Raw genomic sequence first — 19205 nt, forward strand, 5'->3', positions numbered from 1 at the left:
AGAATTAATTACTCACTCAGATTATGTGAAATCATTGGTAGTAGTTATGAAATCATCATCGAGTGATTGAAACGTTGTCCAATAGGTAAATTGAATGTGAAAGCGCCATTTTTTAATCAACTATCTATGTGGATTCTGGGGAGAGTGGGTGTCCGACCTTATAGAGAGACTGTTTCCGATAGACCTTGAGCTCAAGAAAGGAAAATATATGTGGAGTTTTGGAGGGTAGGTATACGCCTGTACAACCTTATAGACCCTGAGCTCAAGAAAGGAAAAATATGTTTAATAGTATCAACCTTCAAAGGAAAAAAAATGAATTTGCATATCCAACTTCACATTCTTACACCCGCTTTCCCAACGTTTTGGCTATATTATAAAAAAGCTACCATTTATTTACTTCCTACCCTAAATACATAGAGCACAATTAGAAATTTTAATTGGTCTTATTAATTGCTAACACACGTCATACATGTTCTAAAAATTTGTATTAAAGAAAAAGTAGTCGTATTAAAGAAACTATGTGAGTCTTTATTCAGAAAACAGTAATAAATAAATAAAGTTGTATAAACCGAACAATTGAGACTTTACAACTTATATAGAGCGATTCTTCTTCTAATTTTATGTATATTTTACAAATAATTAATAAATGAGCTGTAGTGGACAGGTCTAGAATTAGGAAATGCTTATCTGGCGACTAGCGTCAATCATTGAACTTAGATAGGAAGGAGGAGGACACTGATTTTTATAATTGTAATAAAATAATGTAATTTGTTTGCATATTCTACAAGGAATTAAATACAATCGAATCTTTTTATAACAATATTATTTGTTTGGAACTGTTATAGTAAAATATCGTTTTAGAGTATAATTGTTGTATAGATGTATAACTATATTTACGTTATTTCTCTAGTTATTAGATCTAGAGGCAAGCTAGAGTGTCTCTGATAGTTTAAAACATTGAATAAAAATTGTATAAAACTTAAATTCAATGACAATTACATGAAATACACCATTTTAGGAGGCAATGGTCGCACTAAATATGAGCTGGAGGCTGAAGAATTGGTTGAGTTAGAATGATTTAAGAAGCATAGCCAAGTATGACTAAACATGTGGGCATGTTACTATTTGTTGGACTAGTTAGTAATATACATCAATATGGCATTGTCCACATGCCCAATCATCATTCACCAATCATGCTAATTAATTGCAATTTGCATTTCCCATTTTGTAGTATTGTTTTGAAATAGTGGCCCTTTACACAAGCTTACACATGCCTTTGATGTCTATATACTCACATTAACCCAAATTCTTCAATACTATGAAAGAGATGTCTTCCTCTCTCATTGATCTTTATCATCCCAAGTGTCATACTGTGATTTTCTTTGCTGAAATAATGCCTTATCAAATGTGTTGTGTTGCCACTTACACGTGTCAGACTGAAAATGACTCTTATTTTATTAAAAAGATTGACATCCTCAATTGTTAGGTGTTCAAATTAATTTAAACACCTAAGGCACAAAAAACTCCATGTTTAGAACATGTCAATCATATACTTCATACTTGTTGTCTGCGCCTTAGCCGAATTCTGCCTTGCTCATGTCATTACTGACTCCTACGCACAAGCCTATCGCAGAGTCGGAAGTAAACATACTTAATTAAAAGCTAAGGAGATTCAATAACAATCGTATATATAAACAATAATTTTGATCTTGTATATAGTGTAATTTGTTTACGAAGGAGGTTCGGATAAACTCCAGTACCCTTTCTTGCCCATTGCACATGCTAACTGGCTTTGATGCATAATGCCTTAAAGTTCGTTTAGATTGGTTTAAAAAAAGTAGTTTTTAAGTCAAAAATAAAAAATCAAATTGAAATGACTTATAAGTCAAAAAATAAAAAGTGGGGGAGACTTAACTTTTGATTTCTGACTTATTTTAAGTAATTTTTTACCTTGCCGAACACTTCACAACTTATTTTAAGTTATTTTTTATATTTATCAAACACTTCCAAAAATAAAACACTGACTTAAAAATTGGTTTTACCAACTTTTAAATCAATCTAAACACCCTCTTAGTGTCCCTTTGCCGTGCCAAGTTGTACATCCAACATTTACTAAACTACCTTACCACCTTCAAGGTACTTTTGCTTTGTAACTTGGCACCAAATCCCATGCCTTGACATATTGACTTTTCCAAACCTCTTTTTAGTTGTGTACTTTTTCATCAGTTTATATATGCTCCTAATTTTCTGCAAACCAGACACCCTCAAACAAACATTAAACAAATGTATCAAAAAGAAAGGCAACTAAACAAATCTCGGAATTTGAGGGGAAACGTCGAGTGGTCCTACTATTCCAACTATTTTCACCGACACCTTTCTTCACCCTATTCACTACATTAAACTAATCTTCATTATTGAATCCTCCATGGCCCCCTTAACCCGTACTGCCGGCCACAAATTTAGAATTTGAAGTTTATAACATCAAGCTACTAGTCCCACATATCCTACTATGGTCCGCCCCTGTCTACAGATTTTGACTATCTACTTAACACAGCTGTTTTCTGGTGTGCAGGCACTTGCCCCTACTCCAATCATGTGTTTAATTAAGTCAATGCACCCTGTTTAATCATACATATTAATATAATCAACTTGACACCTTTCATCATCAACTTCCATTGCCGGCAAATTTTTCATTCCGGTAATAAAACAGATGAAAATCAAGATTAAATTACGATAACGATATGTCTGATTATAACAGGAAGAAGAATCATTGAAATGTAAATTCAATATATGATCAAATAACACATACAAATACTCTCTATATTATATTAAGAATGAATATATGCTGCTACTCCCAATCCTAACTGAACAAATTTGATTTGGCAGATTATGTATATATAACAAAAACCAAATTGAACAATATCCTACAAACATCCATTTACCAAAAAACAAAAAAAAAAACAAAGAAATCAACAAGCAAAACAAGAGGGTAAAGGAAAATCACACCATTTCCTTCTACCCTAAAATCAAAGTGCTCATCAGAAAGTCCATTTCCAGATCTTGATTCGAAGATCCACTTTGCATTTCACATTTGAAGTAGTAGCTTTAGTCGGAGTTTTGCCGGAAGGAACAGTAATTTTAATACCAGTGCATTTAACTCGAATTCCAACTTTCTTCGTTTTCAAGCTTCCAACTTTGACTTTAACTTTTGTATCAAGTTTTATCTCCAATGGCAGACTCTTCTTATTCTTCAATTTAGATTTCAGATTAGAAATCGCAGAATCGTCGAGATTTTTCCCTGAACTTGACACTACAGTCTTCAACGTCGTTGTGTTTTTCCTATCATGCATAAAAGCAGGTAACGATCCGTCTCCGATATCAACATCGTTTGAATTGAACGAGATGTTAATCGGATCGTAGAAGAAAGAAATCTTTTTGTTAGGATTACGAGCAACAACGGTGAGATTGAACTTCGACGCGAGTTTCGTAGAAGTAAGATTGAATTGAGAGACTTGAAGAGTAGAAACAGAGAACGAAGGCCTCTGAGGACGGTAAAGCACCCAGAAAATCGCACCGGCAATTGCAGCAAGTAGAACAATAGTGATTATGAAAAAGGTAATGAACAGGCAACAACAACAACAGCAGCTCCGTCGGTGTTTACGGCGGGGAGGCGGCATAGGACGGTAAGTAGGTCTAGCAGCGTTGTAAAGCTGAGATTTGTTCGCCGGAAACGTCTGATTAGCTCCGCCGTTGACGGCGGCGGCGGCGGCGGCAGGAGCGGGAGCGGGAGCAGCAGTGCCATTAGGGGCAGCTGGTTTAGCAGCTGGGTATACTCTATCCGCCATAATAGGAACTTTTGGAAGGAAAAAAAAATGAAAATTAGGAATTAGGGATTAGGGTTTTCTCTGTGTGTTATATATATAGAGAGAAAAAGGAGAATAAATTAATGGTGAATTTGGTGAAGGTGAAAAAGGAACAACAATAGAGAATTTTGAAGAGACAAGTACCTTATAACTAATGATCAAATTATAGGTGTTATTCACCAACCAATCAGAATCACCACACGCTTTGATTAGCGAGTGTTTAATCAGCACTAATTATGGTCATTAATTATTTGTATTATTTTTATTGCCTTTTAACTGTATACGCGGTACAGTTATTCTAATTTATGGAAAGTACTTTATGAATCGACATTTAAAGATTCGTGTTGAGATTAGAGTTTGGAAACTATTGGTCGTAATTTATATTCCGTTAATCTCTACTTGTCCACGGTACTATTTTGGGATGTTGATAATATTTGTTCAATTTATAAAATCAATGAATAATTTATCCATTATGCCTATTTTACACTTGCTATTAAATATTTTCTTTATTCTATATTAACTGAATTTGTAAGACAATGTACACTTATAAAGAAAAACATTGAATTCATTATTGCCCGTTGTGAAATAATAAATATAACATTGCAAGTAGAGTAGTTTATCTCCTAGAAAATATCTAATTTCACTAAAGGAAAAGGCAAATATGGAAAAAAAATTCAAACATCTATTTTAAACTTTAAACAATTCCATTGTTTTGAACGATGAAAAAAACCTCAAAAATTCAGTTAATATGAAATGGAAGGAATATTGTTTATTTTTCAATTTTTGGATTACTTATATTATATTTAATAAAGGTGATTTAGTAAAATTACCCTTATCATTTATGACTTCTTAATTCATATGTCAAGCCAATAGTTGACAACTATTGTTGAATATATGAACTATTTGGGTTACTCATATCGGAATTGTTTGAAAAAATAAATGTCGAAATATCATATCTAAGCATGTAATTTTATTATATATATTACGAATATATTATTATAATACTAATAAATATATAAATTAATATTATTATAAAAATTAATTGCTTAGATATTGAAATTTTGATTATTATATCCTGATTGATTTATTTTTTTGTGTAGTTGATTAACAAATAAATTGTTTGGACTTTATTTTAGGTATTTTTACATTTTATATGTGTATGAATAATATAATTGAGACTTCTTGAAAAATCGAAATCGTAATTTTTAATATAATAATCGTAATTATATGAATAATATATAAGTCAAAATCGATTAAATTATGATATCAGTAAATCATATCATAAAATACTGAAATTGTGTTTACCAATATAGATTAATTTAATATAATAATAATAATATATTTCTAAAAGTCAAAAATTAAAATTGGCTAACCGGAGAATTCAATATCATACCATGTGCACACAGTTAACTGATCCAGAGCTTAAATCTCGCTAATACTCCATTTTTTCTAAGGCAGTTTTCAAAAAAAAGAAAGAAAAAAAAGAAGGAAAAATAATTAATTTCTCATAGTCTTGCAAGTTTCTGACAATTTGATTATTATAAGAAAACTTGCCTTATTTTAAAATATTTTATAAATAAAAATGTAATAATTATATGACATTTGAGTTGCAGCTATTGATTACAGTTTGAGGTCAACTCTACTAAAGAACTTGCTAATATTTTTTTAATAAAAATACGTTGATAAATTTTACTGGCTGTTTGGTAGAATGTGTTAGTTTTAAAATGATATAATATTTTATTTGATGATATTTCAACGTCTGTATAACTAATACATATATTGAGTATGTATCTTATTTAATATTATAAGATGTATAATTCATTGTATTAGCAATATCAAAAAAATTGAAAATATACATTGTATTTCATATATTTTCATTCTAATCATTTTCTGAAAATTTGATTATTATAAAGCCACTTGCCTTCATTTTCTTCTTAAGTATTTTTGTTAACGAGTTAGATTGAAGGAGAGAAGAAAAGTTAATTGTACCAATTAAAGCAATCTTATTATTGACTTGTTATTAGGACTACTTTTTAATAGAAAAAAAACACTTTTTTCTAACGTGTGAGGAAAATATTGCAGAAAAGCATAAAGGAATTTTTGAAAATAGTTTTAAAATAATTTTGGCAATAATTATAAAACCAAAAAGAGAGGAGTTGAATTAGTTGTGCAGTCGCGTGGAAAACGTATGGGGCCTTGGATTAGTGTAATTTGCACCTAGAATAGATGTGTCCACTTTAACAACTATGGCCCACACATTTCAGATTAACGAGGATCAAACTAACTAATGTTTATTGTGAATTTGAATATAATTTTTTTGAACTTAGATATATAAAAAGAGCGAACATATTGTAGAAAGAAATACTTCCAAACCTTGAAATTGCATACATGATTGTTTTCAGCGAGATTCTTTTATCAATCTCATGGTTCTTGTTCCTTAAATCGATCGTTAGTAGATTTGATTGGATGGCATACATACTATATAAGTTGTAATAGTTAACAATTGAATCTATTTAGAAGGTATTTGAAAAAAATTATGATAGAAAATATTTTTTTATATTATTTAAATAATAAATAAGATAGATAAATTAAAACGAATTAAATATTTGGAATACATGTTTTTCCTTGATGAACTTCTCCACCATTGCGTTGAGTGGAATAGTTGAAGTGTTATAAAGCCAAAGGCAGGTGTGAGAGTGATCCTGTCGGTCCCGCCTTTTCTCTATTTGGTTTGTTGAACATATTAGGGCATCTCCTCAACTCTAAAATCATTTTCGTTTTACTCTTTACTGCTCTGTTTGGCCCAATTAGGCTGGTTGAACGTAAAAATTAGGTGGGATGACTAGTTTTAGAATTTGTTACGAATTTTTAGTCACAATTTGAAAAATTAGGTGGCACAACGAATTTTTGAACCCCCTGATTCGTTCCTTGGTTTTGAACCACATGAATCAACAGTAATGACATATTTAGTGAAATTTCACAAGTGAAATTTGCAGAGATATGATATAAGTAGACCCCTTATCAGTTACTAGGGGTGTACATGGCCGGGTTGGTTCGGATTTTTCAAATATCAAATCAAACCATTTGTGTCGGATTTTTAAATTTATAAACCAAATCAAACCAATAAAACTCGGGTTTTTCAACCTTGGGTTTTTTCGGATTTTTTGGTTTTTCGGGTTTTTCCGATAAAGTATTCATACAAACATATAATTTACTTGTACTTCAAATATTTCTTTAGTCCTACCAAAATACAACTATCTAAGATGTTTCTTAAAAATATAATACAATATAATATGATTAATGACACGAAAATATCCAACAAAAATAATAATAATGAAATCGCGTAAAACAAATATTGCAAATTAACAAGTCATAATTAAAATTATCATAATTTAAAAGTACTAAATCATGCTACAATTAAGTTTAATAAGTATTAGTTACATGACTAAATATTAAAGAAAATTAAAATTAGATTATGTATTTTAATTGTCTAANATCATAATTTAAAAGTACTAAATCATGCTACATTTAAGTTTAATAAGTATTAGTTACATGACTAAATATTAAAGAAAATTAAAATTAGATTATGTATTTTAATTGTCTAAACCAATGTAAAACTAAAGAACAAATATTCAATATTATTGTCATTCTTAGTGTTGAATTGATTTTCTTTTTGCATTAGTATTAATATGCTTTTGATTTAAGCTTTATTATAATTATCAGCATCTATGGACTATAATCTTTATTGGCCCATTCATAATTCTAAGTTTCAAACTTGAAATAATATATTAAAAGATAAAAACTATGGAAAAGAATAAGAAATATTTAAAAATTATATCAAAGTAAATATTTTTATGTATAAAATAAAATTTTAAAATTATATATATAAATTCGGGTTGGTTTTTTTTAGTTAAAACCAAACCAACCCAAATATAGTCGGGTTTTTTTTTCCAAAACCAAACCAAATCAAACCAAACCACTAGTCGGGTTTTTTTTTTGGGTTGACTCGATTTGCGGTTTGGTTCGATTTTCAGTTCGGTTTTGTACACCCCTTCCAGTTACATAATATAAGATTTCTAGAAATAGCGGCAGCCCAGTAGCGGCCATGATGGGCCTACAGAAACCCAATAGCCAAAATGTCAACCTACCGAGCAGTAGCCCACTTACTGTCTCATTGGGCCTTAGGAGGCCCAACAGCCTTCCTGCTAAGTGCTAAGTGAATGGGCAACATTAATGCTGACAAATTATTTGGCTATTTACAAAAAATAAGCATGTGATTAAAGCATTTTTTTTTTTATGAAAAAATTATTCCTCTGTCCCTTTTTACTTGTTAAATTTCAATTTGACACACCTATTAAGAAAATAATAATTGGTGTAGTAAGTTTATCATTTTACCACTGTTAATTGATAGAATCCCAAATATATTACTCACTACATTTTTCAAAGACATTAATTCAATGTTAATAAAATAAATTGTCATCTCTTGATTTTTCAAAAATGACAAGTAAAAGAAGAAATCAAATTAAGAAATATTTGACAAGTAAATAGGAACGAGGGAGTAAATTACAATCTTCCATTTCCTTTTAATCAAATATTCTGCCCATTTTTCAATAAAAAAAAGAACAAGTGGTTTAATAAATTATTTAATTATCACATCCCTTCCAATAAATGTTGTAAATGCTAAACAAAAAAATAGATTTTAAATTTCACAACATTTCAAAAGGTTCTTTAGAGTCAACTGTGAAGAACATTAAATTATTTAACACTTTCCGTTGGATATATCTATTTTCACTACTCATATCTTTTAAAATCAAACACTTACCTCTTATATTATGAAAAAATCTTACACAAATATTTTAACTTGAATAATACTTTTGTTTATGTCTTGATATGATCGAAATCTGATTCGCCGTTTAGGTAGAACTGATGTGTAAAGATATTTGGACGCTCTCAATACATATTCTTAAATGTTTGAACAAAATATCTTATAGTTTAGTTAGATTTTTATTTCTATACTGAAGGAGATTTCTAGAAAGAATTTTTTCCCATGTTGTTTTGTACATGATGCTAAAGGAGAAAAATACATATAAAGAAATTCATTTTTTTTGTTTGATTCTTAAAATTCCAATTACATTGATCGCATAAATTGGAACGAAAAGAGAAAAATCATTTTTTCCTTATACAAAGAGAATATAATTGTTTTTTCTTTAACCTGTTGAAGATTAAGTACGTGTGTTGAAGCATGTATCATAATGTTTAAAATTACAATTTATTAATAACTGAGGAATTGGAAGTGTTATTATTCACTTTTTAAAAAAGTTTATATAATTATAAATTATAAATAAATAGAGTATATTGGGAAATGGGCCAAGAGCACCGACAGAATGTTGAAGAGTTTTTGACGTCAAAGTATATAATATCATTTTCACCAAAAAATAAGAAAAGATTATACATAGAGTAGTAGATATGTAATGTGGTGAAGATGCTGTCCAACCACCCCATTCCAAAATCAACTAACTTAACCTAACCTCGGTGGTCGGAGACAGAATCAGAATTTTAATTTTGTAAGTTTTAAATTTTAAAATAATGATCTCAAGTGATAATAATTAAATTTTAGATTTAATAATTATATATATTTAATAAATTTCTTAAAATATAATTTAAATGAAAAAACTATTAAATTTACTTAAGCTTGTATCTGAACTTCTAGATCCGTACCTGTCGATGGTGGGACATAGCCCATATTATTCCAATTCTAAATTGTGTCTCCTATAAAATAGTACTCAAATCAATACCCATTCTGATTTGCATTATTCACCATATCTTCCAAACATTGAACAGTACCCACTAGACTATTAATAGTTAGGTTCTACCCATTATAAGCTGTCCAATTATAAGTTCAATATTCATATACCAATGGAGGAATTTCACTTGCACTTCAACCGTGTGATTTAACGGTACTTAATAAAGTAAAACAAATATTAATATTATATATAATGTTACTAGATGATTGTTTTCTTCTGTATTTATAATACAGTTAGTGTTTTAAAAGGTTGGATGTGAGACGAGGTGTAAGTCACGAAGTATAAAATATAAGTCGATATTTGATTTTTATTTTAGTGGTCAATAAAATTGAAATAAATATTATTCTTCACAAGAGATCGAAATTTAAATTTCAACAAGATAAAACATTCAAGGTGATTTTTTTTTTAACAAACCACGCAACATCGAATAGTGGGTTAATTCAATCAATCATTTTTGAGACGCAATATAGATATAGTACACGTAAAAAATAAAAATATAAACAAATATTAAGTTTTGATCCATAGTTTTAATTAAAAATGCAATGAATTCAGGTGTAACAACTTTGAATTTTAATCTTGATTTCTCTTATGATAGAAAATAGTAAATATCAATTTGAATAATCGAGGTGGCACACAACCTAATTCGAAAGAGATGATTATATTAAGGGATAATTTCAGAGACCTCCCTCCAAGTTTCGCTCTATAACACTCACCTCCCCTGTCATTTACAATATTACGTCTACCTCCCTTATTTTCGTTTTCTTGTAACGATCCTTTAAACATATTTAAAATAAAGATAAATTAATTTAGATTTGACAATTTTACCCTTCTATATATTAATTTCTTCATATTAATAAATATTATATAAAAAATAACTCATTTAACAAATACTTTAAAAATAAATCAGCACAAATACATTAATACTATTATATATATATATATATGTGTGTGTTTTTTTATCAAACAAAGATCATAGTCTTTATTCAAGCTGACCCACCATTTTCACCAAATATTAACTCTTCATCTCCATTTTACCTTTACCAATGCACTGATGATTTCTCCCCCCACAATAACCCATCATTTTTCGGCAACAATTTCTTTAAATCGAAGATAAAAATGAACTTCCCAAGAGAGAAATCCGATAAGAACAATCAGATTTTGTTCTAGTTAAACATTTTCACGAGCGAAGAAGAAAAATGATCCAAGAAATAGAGATAAATCGTTGAAAATTAGATATAAGCTTGCATATAGAAGCGTAAAATTGTCAAAACTAAATTAATTTATATTTATTTTAAATAGGTTTAAAGAATGGTTACAAGAAAATGAAAATAAGGGAGGTAGACGTAATATCGTAAACCACATGAAAGATGAGTGTTATAGAGCGAAACCTTGAGGGAAGTCTTTGAAATTATCCCTTATATTAATATATATTGAATAAGAGATAAAAGTTCCTTTAGAAAACTCTTACAACTATAAGATTATATTGGTATATTGATGATGTTAGGGAAAAAGTTACTTGTTAATGGGAAATGAGTGGAATTGAAGTAGCTACTATAGTATTGAGTAATTAAATGTTTTCAAATATTTTAAATATGATGGTAGCTAGATTGATACTATATGATAAATAAATAATTGATCAAAGTCCAATCACGTATGGAACGTGGGGCATTATGTTATTTTGCTGCTTTCAATTTTATTTTTTTAAAGTAAAAGGTGGAAATGACACTACTTTTTACTATCCTCAAGTTTAATTGCTTGCATTAGAGTGTAATTAATAAATCAAAGAATAACCTTTTCAAGTTAGTGAGCTGAAAATGACACTGCAAGTGGACCATTACTTCATAATGATGGAAACCTGCCAAGGATTAAAAATATACTTTAAAATACCATCAGTATAATTTCACGATTATAATATATTAATTACTTTATTGATTTTTCATGTTACCATAACTGGTTTGTTACGAAGAGTCGTGAGAAAATAAGATTTCTTGATCATTCTTAGATTGAAAAAAAATATGATTTTTTTCAAATCTCTTATATGTAAAAATATTTTTTTTATCGAAAGATCCTAATTTTTGTTGTTGTTGTAAATGATCTAAAAAATTAATAGCTCCAATAATCACTTATTATTACTTTAAATGTGGTTTAACGTCATCTTGCAACGTGTCTCAATTAAGTATATGATTTGTGTGAGCTTGTAGGCAGCTTGACTAATTTCAGGAGCACATATTATCTTCCACCAACATAACTATCAAATAAATATATTGATCTATGTTCAGATAAACAGAAAAAAATTTAAACCTAAAGCCTCGTGATTTCCGACACTAAGGAGAGTAACCTAAATAAAACAGAGTGTAATTTACAGAGTCAGGGCATTAAAAAATAGAGTCAGTAGAATGGGGGTGTGGCATTCCACTTGAACAATATGTCAACAATTTCAACTGAAAAGATTTGAATGTTTACTAGTAATATTCAACTAAAACAAATCATGTCAAATGGATCTATGAATAATTTTCATCTCTGTCCTTTGTTTCTTTCATCCCCACAAGAAAAAGAAAAGAGCTTTTCTCTTTCACGGTGTCTCTCTGGCTTTAGCTTTAGCTCTTTTCTTGATCAATCCTCTAGTGTTGTACTTGTACTATTTATCTTTTTTTTTTTTTTTTACTTGATCAGTTGAACAATCTTTAAAACCCCTTCTCTTAAAAATGATTATTTCATTCCAAGAATATAAAAAAATCTGAGAAATTTTGTGGTTTTATTACTACTTATTCCCCACCTAACTTGGACAGGGTTCTTGATAGTACCATTTTGGGGTCTTATTTTCATAAGCCAAAGACACTTGTATTTTTGTAGTCCTTGAAACATATCATCATGTTCTTTCTGACCACATTGTACTAAAAATAGTACAATTTTCATTCAAATTCTTTTTTTCTTGGTTGATAGACCAATGAATGGTTCTGTAATTTGATCCTCTCTGCATTTTTCTTGAGGAGGGAAATGGGGTTGCTGCAGAGTTTCATGTTGTTGAGGTTCTTGGTGATTCTAAGTATTTTTTCAATCCAATTATCTGCAGGTATCATATTGTGATCACATTGGTTCGGTAGTTTCTTGACCTTCGATTTCGATTGCTTTCTGTTGTTTCTTGTACTTTTGAGTATCCTATTATTTTGTTGTAGTTATTGCTCAGTATGCTTTGTTATGCTTTCACTTCCTTTACTTCTTTTTGGATTGTTTTTTCTTGAGCCGAGGGTCTATTGGAAACAATGTGTTTGCGCTTCGAAGGTAGGGGTAAGGGCTGCGTATGTTCTACCCTACTTAGATTCCACTCTGTGGGACTACATTGGGTATGATGTTGTTATTGTTATGTCAAGAATGCAATTCTTGATTGTTTGAGCAAGGGCTTTGATTGTGAGTTTGCTCTTCCAGTGAAAGAGGGTTAGGATGGGTAATTGTGTTTGTTGTAGTCAGTGGTGGATCCAAGATTTAAATTTTATGAGTTCAATCTTAGCACTGAACTCGTCCTTCTATAACAATGGGTTCAAACTTTAAAATTCATTGTATACTTAGTTTTTCAAACACAACACACTCTTACATATGTATATTACATGTACTGAGTTCGGTTGAACACGTTGATTATAAGCTTAGCTGCTTCTGGACTTGTAGTTTAGTAGATTTTTCTTTCTTTTCTAGATATCGAAGGAAAAGATAAAATGCAATGGATGACTATAGGAATTAAATAGGAATAAGTTATGATCTAATTTTGTATGAGTATTCCTGGGTTACTAAGTAGCTTTAGCATCATTGCAGGATTCAACCTACATTCACTGAAAACAGCAGCTTCTGCATTTCTCAAGGACGGACGAATTAATCTTAGTGTACAGAGAAATGCAGGATCACGTAAATCCCTCCTACAAGAAGGTGAGACATTCTTTCCATTTGTATGTGTTTGATCTCTGACCTTTACAACACTCATTTTATTTTAATGTGCTTTCCATCTAGTCCTTTCATGATAATTTTGAGAAAGATGAACTGCCTTTCGATACACTGTTAAGACTAGAAATGAAGTCGAGGATATGCTCTTTGATTTCGTCAATTTGAGGCATTTTTTAATCATGCTCCTCATATGTTAGCATTCGTGTATCTTACTTAAGGCCTCTTAAAGATTATTTCTACGATATTATAAAACAACATTTGTTATGCAAAAATGTGTGGCAAACTGAAAGTGACAAAAGCTATTGTCATGTAAAATGTAATAGATATTTCCTGACTAGCAGATCTTTTGATATGGTGTTGCATCGCATACACATTGCAGATTTGTTTCCCACTCCAACTTCTAGATGGAAGAGACATGACACGTTTGCTGCTGCACCGCATCTCGAGGCATTTCACAGTGCTCCACACCCATATCATCATCCAACTAAAGGTATTTTAAATAATCAGAACTGTTTATGTTTTGAATTTGGTAAAATCTGATAGTCAGATTTGGTTCTGCAGCTACTTATCAGCACAAGATCTTGGAACCATCTAATTACGCGGATGCACCTTCAACTTCACCCCATTTTAGGAATTCTGGCGGAAAGCAAGCACACAGTTCTGCATCCACGCCTTCAATCTCCTCTATTAGGCATCATCACAGGAAAAACAAACACAGTGACTTTACTAAACCATATGATCACCTCCATCCACGCAGTTCAAGCTGGTCAGGTAAGCTATTCTAAAAACATATTGCCTTCGGTCTTGTAAATAGAAAATAGATATAGTAAAATATATATTTGGATGGTTCAAAGATTAGCTTACCTTTGGTTTTACCTAAACAAGTGACTATATTTTTCTTTTCATAAATTATATAGGTCCTTCGATCTCTCCGTTCACGTCTCCTGTTCCTTCTTCAATAAGTTGGGCACCTGTATCATCACCTATAATCCAACCTAGTCACACGGGAAGTATGTATATAAATTGTAATGCTAATGCATCATTTCTTTTCTTATTTGTAATAAAAGGTAACACTTAACAAATGCTAATTATCTGATTCTTCGTATTGTTGTCAGTTCCCATGAGTACACCTACAATATCGCCAACGAGTTCATCTATAAAAGGAAAGAAACTGAGACCACCACCTTTACCTGTTATGACACTGCCACCACCACCTCCAAATCATGGTACATAGACAAGTGCTTTTAGCTTTCTTATTGATGTTCTCTCAGTTTCCTTTATCTATCATTTTTTATTAAGTAAAATGTTTGATTATTAGATTGTAGTTCTTTGACATGCACTGAGCCGTTGACGTACACACCTCCTGGATCACCCTGCGGCTGTGTGTGGCCCATTCAGGTTGCGATGCGCCTCAATGTCACACTCTATACCTTCTTTCCTTTGGTATCTGAGCTAGCCAAGGTAATTGCTGCTGGTGTTTCGCTAAACACGAGTCAAGTGCGCATTATGGGAGCAAATGCAGCTGACCAACAGCTTGAGAAAACAATTGTACATATCAACTTGGTTCCTACAGATGGAAAGTTTGATGCTGCCACAGCTTTTACCATCTATCAGAAGTTCTGGAAGAGGGCGTTATTCATTAAGACTATGGATTTTGGTGCCTATGAGATGGTTTATGTCCGTTATCCAGGTTGTCAATTAGTACCATTAATATTTAATTGGTTGTTACTTCAGTAATGTCAATGTTCATTGGCTAAATTAGTTCTATCATGCTGATTTTGCTTGTTCTCCATTCTCTGATAACCGTGTCTCTGCACTTTATTAGTGTTATACACATTCCATTGTTTGAGTTCTTATAGAGTTGATCTTTTGCAGGGTTACCACCTTCTCCACCTTCACGTCATTCGAGCAGTGCTACTATTGATGATCTACCAGCCTATCCTGGCAATGAAAATGATGGAATGACAATCAAACCTCTGGGGGTAGATGTGTCATCAAGAATGAGAAAGAAGGGTTTAGCTAGAAATATGATCATTGTGATCGTCATATCATCAATCACAGCCTTTGTTGTGTGCATGGGATTTATTTGGCTTCTGTTGTTTAAGTGCGGATGTTATGCTCAATCACCCGAGCAACCTCCACATATTTTAATCTCCTCCCAGGGGAAAACATCAGGTAAACTCTACTGATAGGAATTGCAATATCCGAAATATGTTCCCTTAGTTTCAATTTGCTTGTCTTACTTTTCCTTTTTTGTCTGTTTCAAAAAGAATGTCTCTTTCTTGTTTCGGCAACTCTTTAATTTCAACTTTTCACATGACATGTTTAAGAACACAAGATTAAAGGATATTTTGGTACATTCTTCATGTCTTTAGTTTAAGACCACAAGATTCAAAGGTCTTCCTTACTTCTTAAACTTCGATTCAAGTCAAACAAATTGAAACAGAGGGAGTAGTAAAAAGAAAATGCAGATAAACTGTTACATAATGCGTCTTAGAGCTGATGACTATATATTGAACAGGTGGTGCTGGATCTATGATTTTGGCAAGTAAACCCAGCTCAAAATCCATGTCCTTCAGTTCTAGTATTTTAGCTTACACAGGAACTGCGAAAATTTTCTGTACAAACGATATAGAGAGAGCCACTAACAACTTTGACAATTCAAGGGTCCTTGGGGAAGGTGGTTTTGGACTTGTGTACAGTGGAACCCTTGATGATGGAAGGAAAGTAGCAGTTAAGGTTTTAAAAAGAGATGATCGGCAGGGAGGCCGTGAGTTTTTGGCGGAAGTTGAGATGCTTAGTAGGCTGCATCACAGAAACTTGGTCAAATTGATAGGTATTTGCACCGAGGAAAACTGTCGCTGCCTGGCCTATGAACTTGTTCCTAATGGGAGTGTAGAATCACATTTACATGGTTAGTACATGTCTGACAAATGAATACACCAGAACTTATATTTGACATGTTAGATATCCGGTTGAATAAGTGATTTTGGTTTCTATGGTTTCTCTTTCAGGAATTGATAAAGAGGCTTCTCCTCTTGATTGGTATGCAAGAATGAAGATTGCATTAGGTGCAGCTCGAGGATTGGCATATCTGCATGAGGACTCGAGCCCTCGTGTAATACACAGGGACTTCAAGTCTAGTAACATCTTACTGGAACATGATTTTACACCAAAAGTTTCAGACTTTGGCTTGGCTAGATCAGCACTGGAGGAGGGAAACAAACATATCTCCACTCATGTGATGGGCACTTTTGGGTATGCATTATGCACTCTTTCATTGAGAGAAATTTTCTGTCTTGCTGTACTTCAACTAGTGCTGACAGGCGACAACGCTAATATGCAGAAGCATAGTCAAAATTTGAACTTGACGCGATCAGCTTTTATGATCTTGTTAGAGTGGATTAGAGTCCCACATTGGTTGGGAAATGGACTAGTGGTCTGCTTATATGGATTTAGGCAATCCTTCCTTCATGAGCTAACTTTTGGAGTTGAGTAAAGCTTATGTGCCATATCTTTACATATTATCAGAGTCAGGTCCATGCTTGTTTTGGGCTCCCCGGTCCAAGCTCCTGTTTGGGCATGGAAGTGATGAAGAGTGTTAAGAGTAGGTTAGAGTCCTACATTGGTTGGGGAATGGATTGGTGGTCTGCTTATATGGTTAAACCCGTTAAATTTATATTGTATCTGCCTCTGCTAATGGTGAAGAATCCCAACATTTGATCTTGGCTTGTACCTAACTTTTGCTAATTATTTGCTGCAGCTACCTAGCTCCAGAATATGCAATGACTGGCCATCTCCTGGTGAAAAGTGATGTTTATAGCTATGGTGTAGTTCTCCTTGAACTTTTAAGCGGACGAAAACCTGTGGATCTATCACAACCTCCAGGTCAAGAAAATCTTGTAGCCTGGGCTCGTCCGCTCCTGACAACCAAGGAAGGTTTAGAAATAATAATAGATAAAGCTATAGTGTCTGATATCCCAATTGATAGTATCAGCAAAGTTGCAGCAATAGCATCAATGTGTGTACAGCCAGAAGTATCGCATCGTCCTTTCATGGGAGAAGTGGTTCAAGCCTTGAAATTAGTATGTGATGAATTTGATGATACACGAGAGCCTATGTCCCGAAGTTGCAGCCACGAGGACCTTTCTATGACAGACACTTCACTAGTCCATAAATCAATTCCAGGTTTTGATTCTCCTTTAAATGTCCAAATGGCATTATCAGCTACAGAGTTAAAGAGTGCATCAGCTAGATACGGAACACTGGAATCTGAGTCTTTTAGGAGACAATTCAATTCTGCTCCTTTGAAAATGGGAAGAAAAAGGAATTTCTGGCAAAGGTTGAGAGTTCTTTCAAGTGGCAGCATGAGTGAACATAGTTTTTCATCAAAAACATGATGAGAACTTTTAGCAACAACCATAAAGTCCTACATTATATTAGAACATATAATTGCTGTTATGTGTTCATGGAGTTATCTTATTTTGTCTGTAGATATTACCATAAGATGTAGTATTTTTCAGTGGCAGATGATTTAAAATGTCCATTTTATGTACTCTCCTCTCTACTTTAAGTGCAAAACTTAATGTGGGACTAAAACTTTGTAGTTCCTCTTTCTTAATGAGTAATTCATCTTATTTTGTAATTTTTGATATCTGAGGTTATTTTCAGAAGTATTGGGGAGAAGGGATTAGACAGGACATGATGGAGTTTTAGCTTACCGAGGACATGGCCTTAGATAGGAGGGTGTGAAATTACCGAATTTGGGTAGAAGATTAGTATGTAGTAATGCATTGTCTGTTCATATTAGTAGTCGTAGTATTGCTCCTGTAGTTTCTTTTCCTTCGATTTATGTTACTATATATTGTTCCTTGTACGGTTGTACCTCGGTTGTTGTATTCTTTTGTTGTAGTTTCTGTTCTATTACTATTTGTTGTTTTTTATCTGAAAATATTCCATAAACTCTTGGGTATTTTTAAAGATCAAGATTTTGAATATTCCGCAAATTGATGGAATATTCATATAGAGGTCAAATCTAAATCATCCTACTTAGAGAAATTCGCACTAACGACCCTCGAATCATGGATAAATCTTAGAAGAGTAGAATCAAGGGAGGAACAGAATTGTGCCCACAATCTTTATCAATAAAGTTATGTTTCGTCAGATATTATTTATGTGGTTTATTTATTTTCATATGTTTAAAATTTGTTGCAAACAATATTATATATTTTTTCGACCAAAAGAAAAAAAATACTATCTGTTGTTTTTGTTATTGCTTTGGACTGTTTTTCCTTGAGCCGAGGGTCAATTGGAAACAACCTCTATACCTCTGAGTCTGAGGTAGCGGGACTATGCTGGGTATTTTTGTTGTGCTAATATTTTCTCTATTGTCTGTTTTCCTTTTCTTCTTTTTCTGAAATCTTTTGTTTGTTGTGACCACTAGGCCACAAGTCCAGACCCCATTACTAGTCCTTCACTCAGGAAATTAATCAAATTGACCATTACTATTTGACAAGTATGAATACTTTCTTTTGAGATCCAGAATCATTTTTCCAACACTAATTATAAAAAAAGATCATGATTTCATTTTGCTCACTTAAAACTT

General features: G+C 32.1%; 2 protein-coding genes across 2 annotated transcripts; one reads left to right on the top strand and one right to left on the bottom strand.

Moving 5' to 3' along the window:
* Positions 1 to 2824: 2824 nt before the first annotated feature.
* On the bottom strand, positions 2825 to 4072 carry LOC125860294 (NDR1/HIN1-like protein 13). The gene has a single exon (XM_049540220.1). The coding sequence runs from the start codon at positions 3843 to 3845 to the stop codon at positions 3039 to 3041; it is 807 nt and encodes a 268-aa protein (XP_049396177.1). The 5' UTR covers positions 3846 to 4072; the 3' UTR covers positions 2825 to 3038.
* An 8024-nt stretch (positions 4073 to 12096) lies between these two features.
* LOC125859334 (receptor-like serine/threonine-protein kinase ALE2) lies at positions 12097 to 18245 on the top strand. Its single transcript, XM_049539058.1, has 11 exons — positions 12097 to 12740; positions 13475 to 13585; positions 13980 to 14090; positions 14162 to 14371; positions 14518 to 14610; positions 14716 to 14826; positions 14919 to 15290; positions 15476 to 15775; positions 16122 to 16514; positions 16615 to 16858; positions 17364 to 18245. Exons 1-11 carry the CDS (start codon positions 12665 to 12667, stop codon positions 17998 to 18000), a joined length of 2658 nt encoding a protein of 885 aa, XP_049395015.1. The 5' UTR covers positions 12097 to 12664; the 3' UTR covers positions 18001 to 18245.
* The last annotated feature ends 960 nt before the right edge of the window (positions 18246 to 19205 follow it).

The sequence above is a fragment of the Solanum stenotomum genome, chromosome 3 (genome assembly GCF_019186545.1).
Source record: "Solanum stenotomum isolate F172 chromosome 3, ASM1918654v1, whole genome shotgun sequence".
NCBI classification, from domain to species: domain Eukaryota; kingdom Viridiplantae; phylum Streptophyta; class Magnoliopsida; order Solanales; family Solanaceae; genus Solanum; species Solanum stenotomum.

Excerpts from the sequence above, each read along its gene's own strand:
- LOC125860294 (XM_049540220.1), bottom strand. The coding sequence starts at position 3,845 with ATGGCGGATAGAGTATACCCAGCTGCTAAACCAGCTGCCCCTAATGGC.
- LOC125859334 (XM_049539058.1), top strand. The coding sequence starts at position 12,665 with ATGGGGTTGCTGCAGAGTTTCATGTTGTTGAGGTTCTTGGTGATTCTA. Across the intron at positions 12,741-13,474 it reads TTCAATCCAATTATCTGCAG|GATTCAACCTACATTCACTG; the intron begins GTATCATATTGT and ends GCATCATTGCAG. Across the intron at positions 15,291-15,475 it reads GGTTTATGTCCGTTATCCAG|GGTTACCACCTTCTCCACCT; the intron begins GTTGTCAATTAG and ends GATCTTTTGCAG.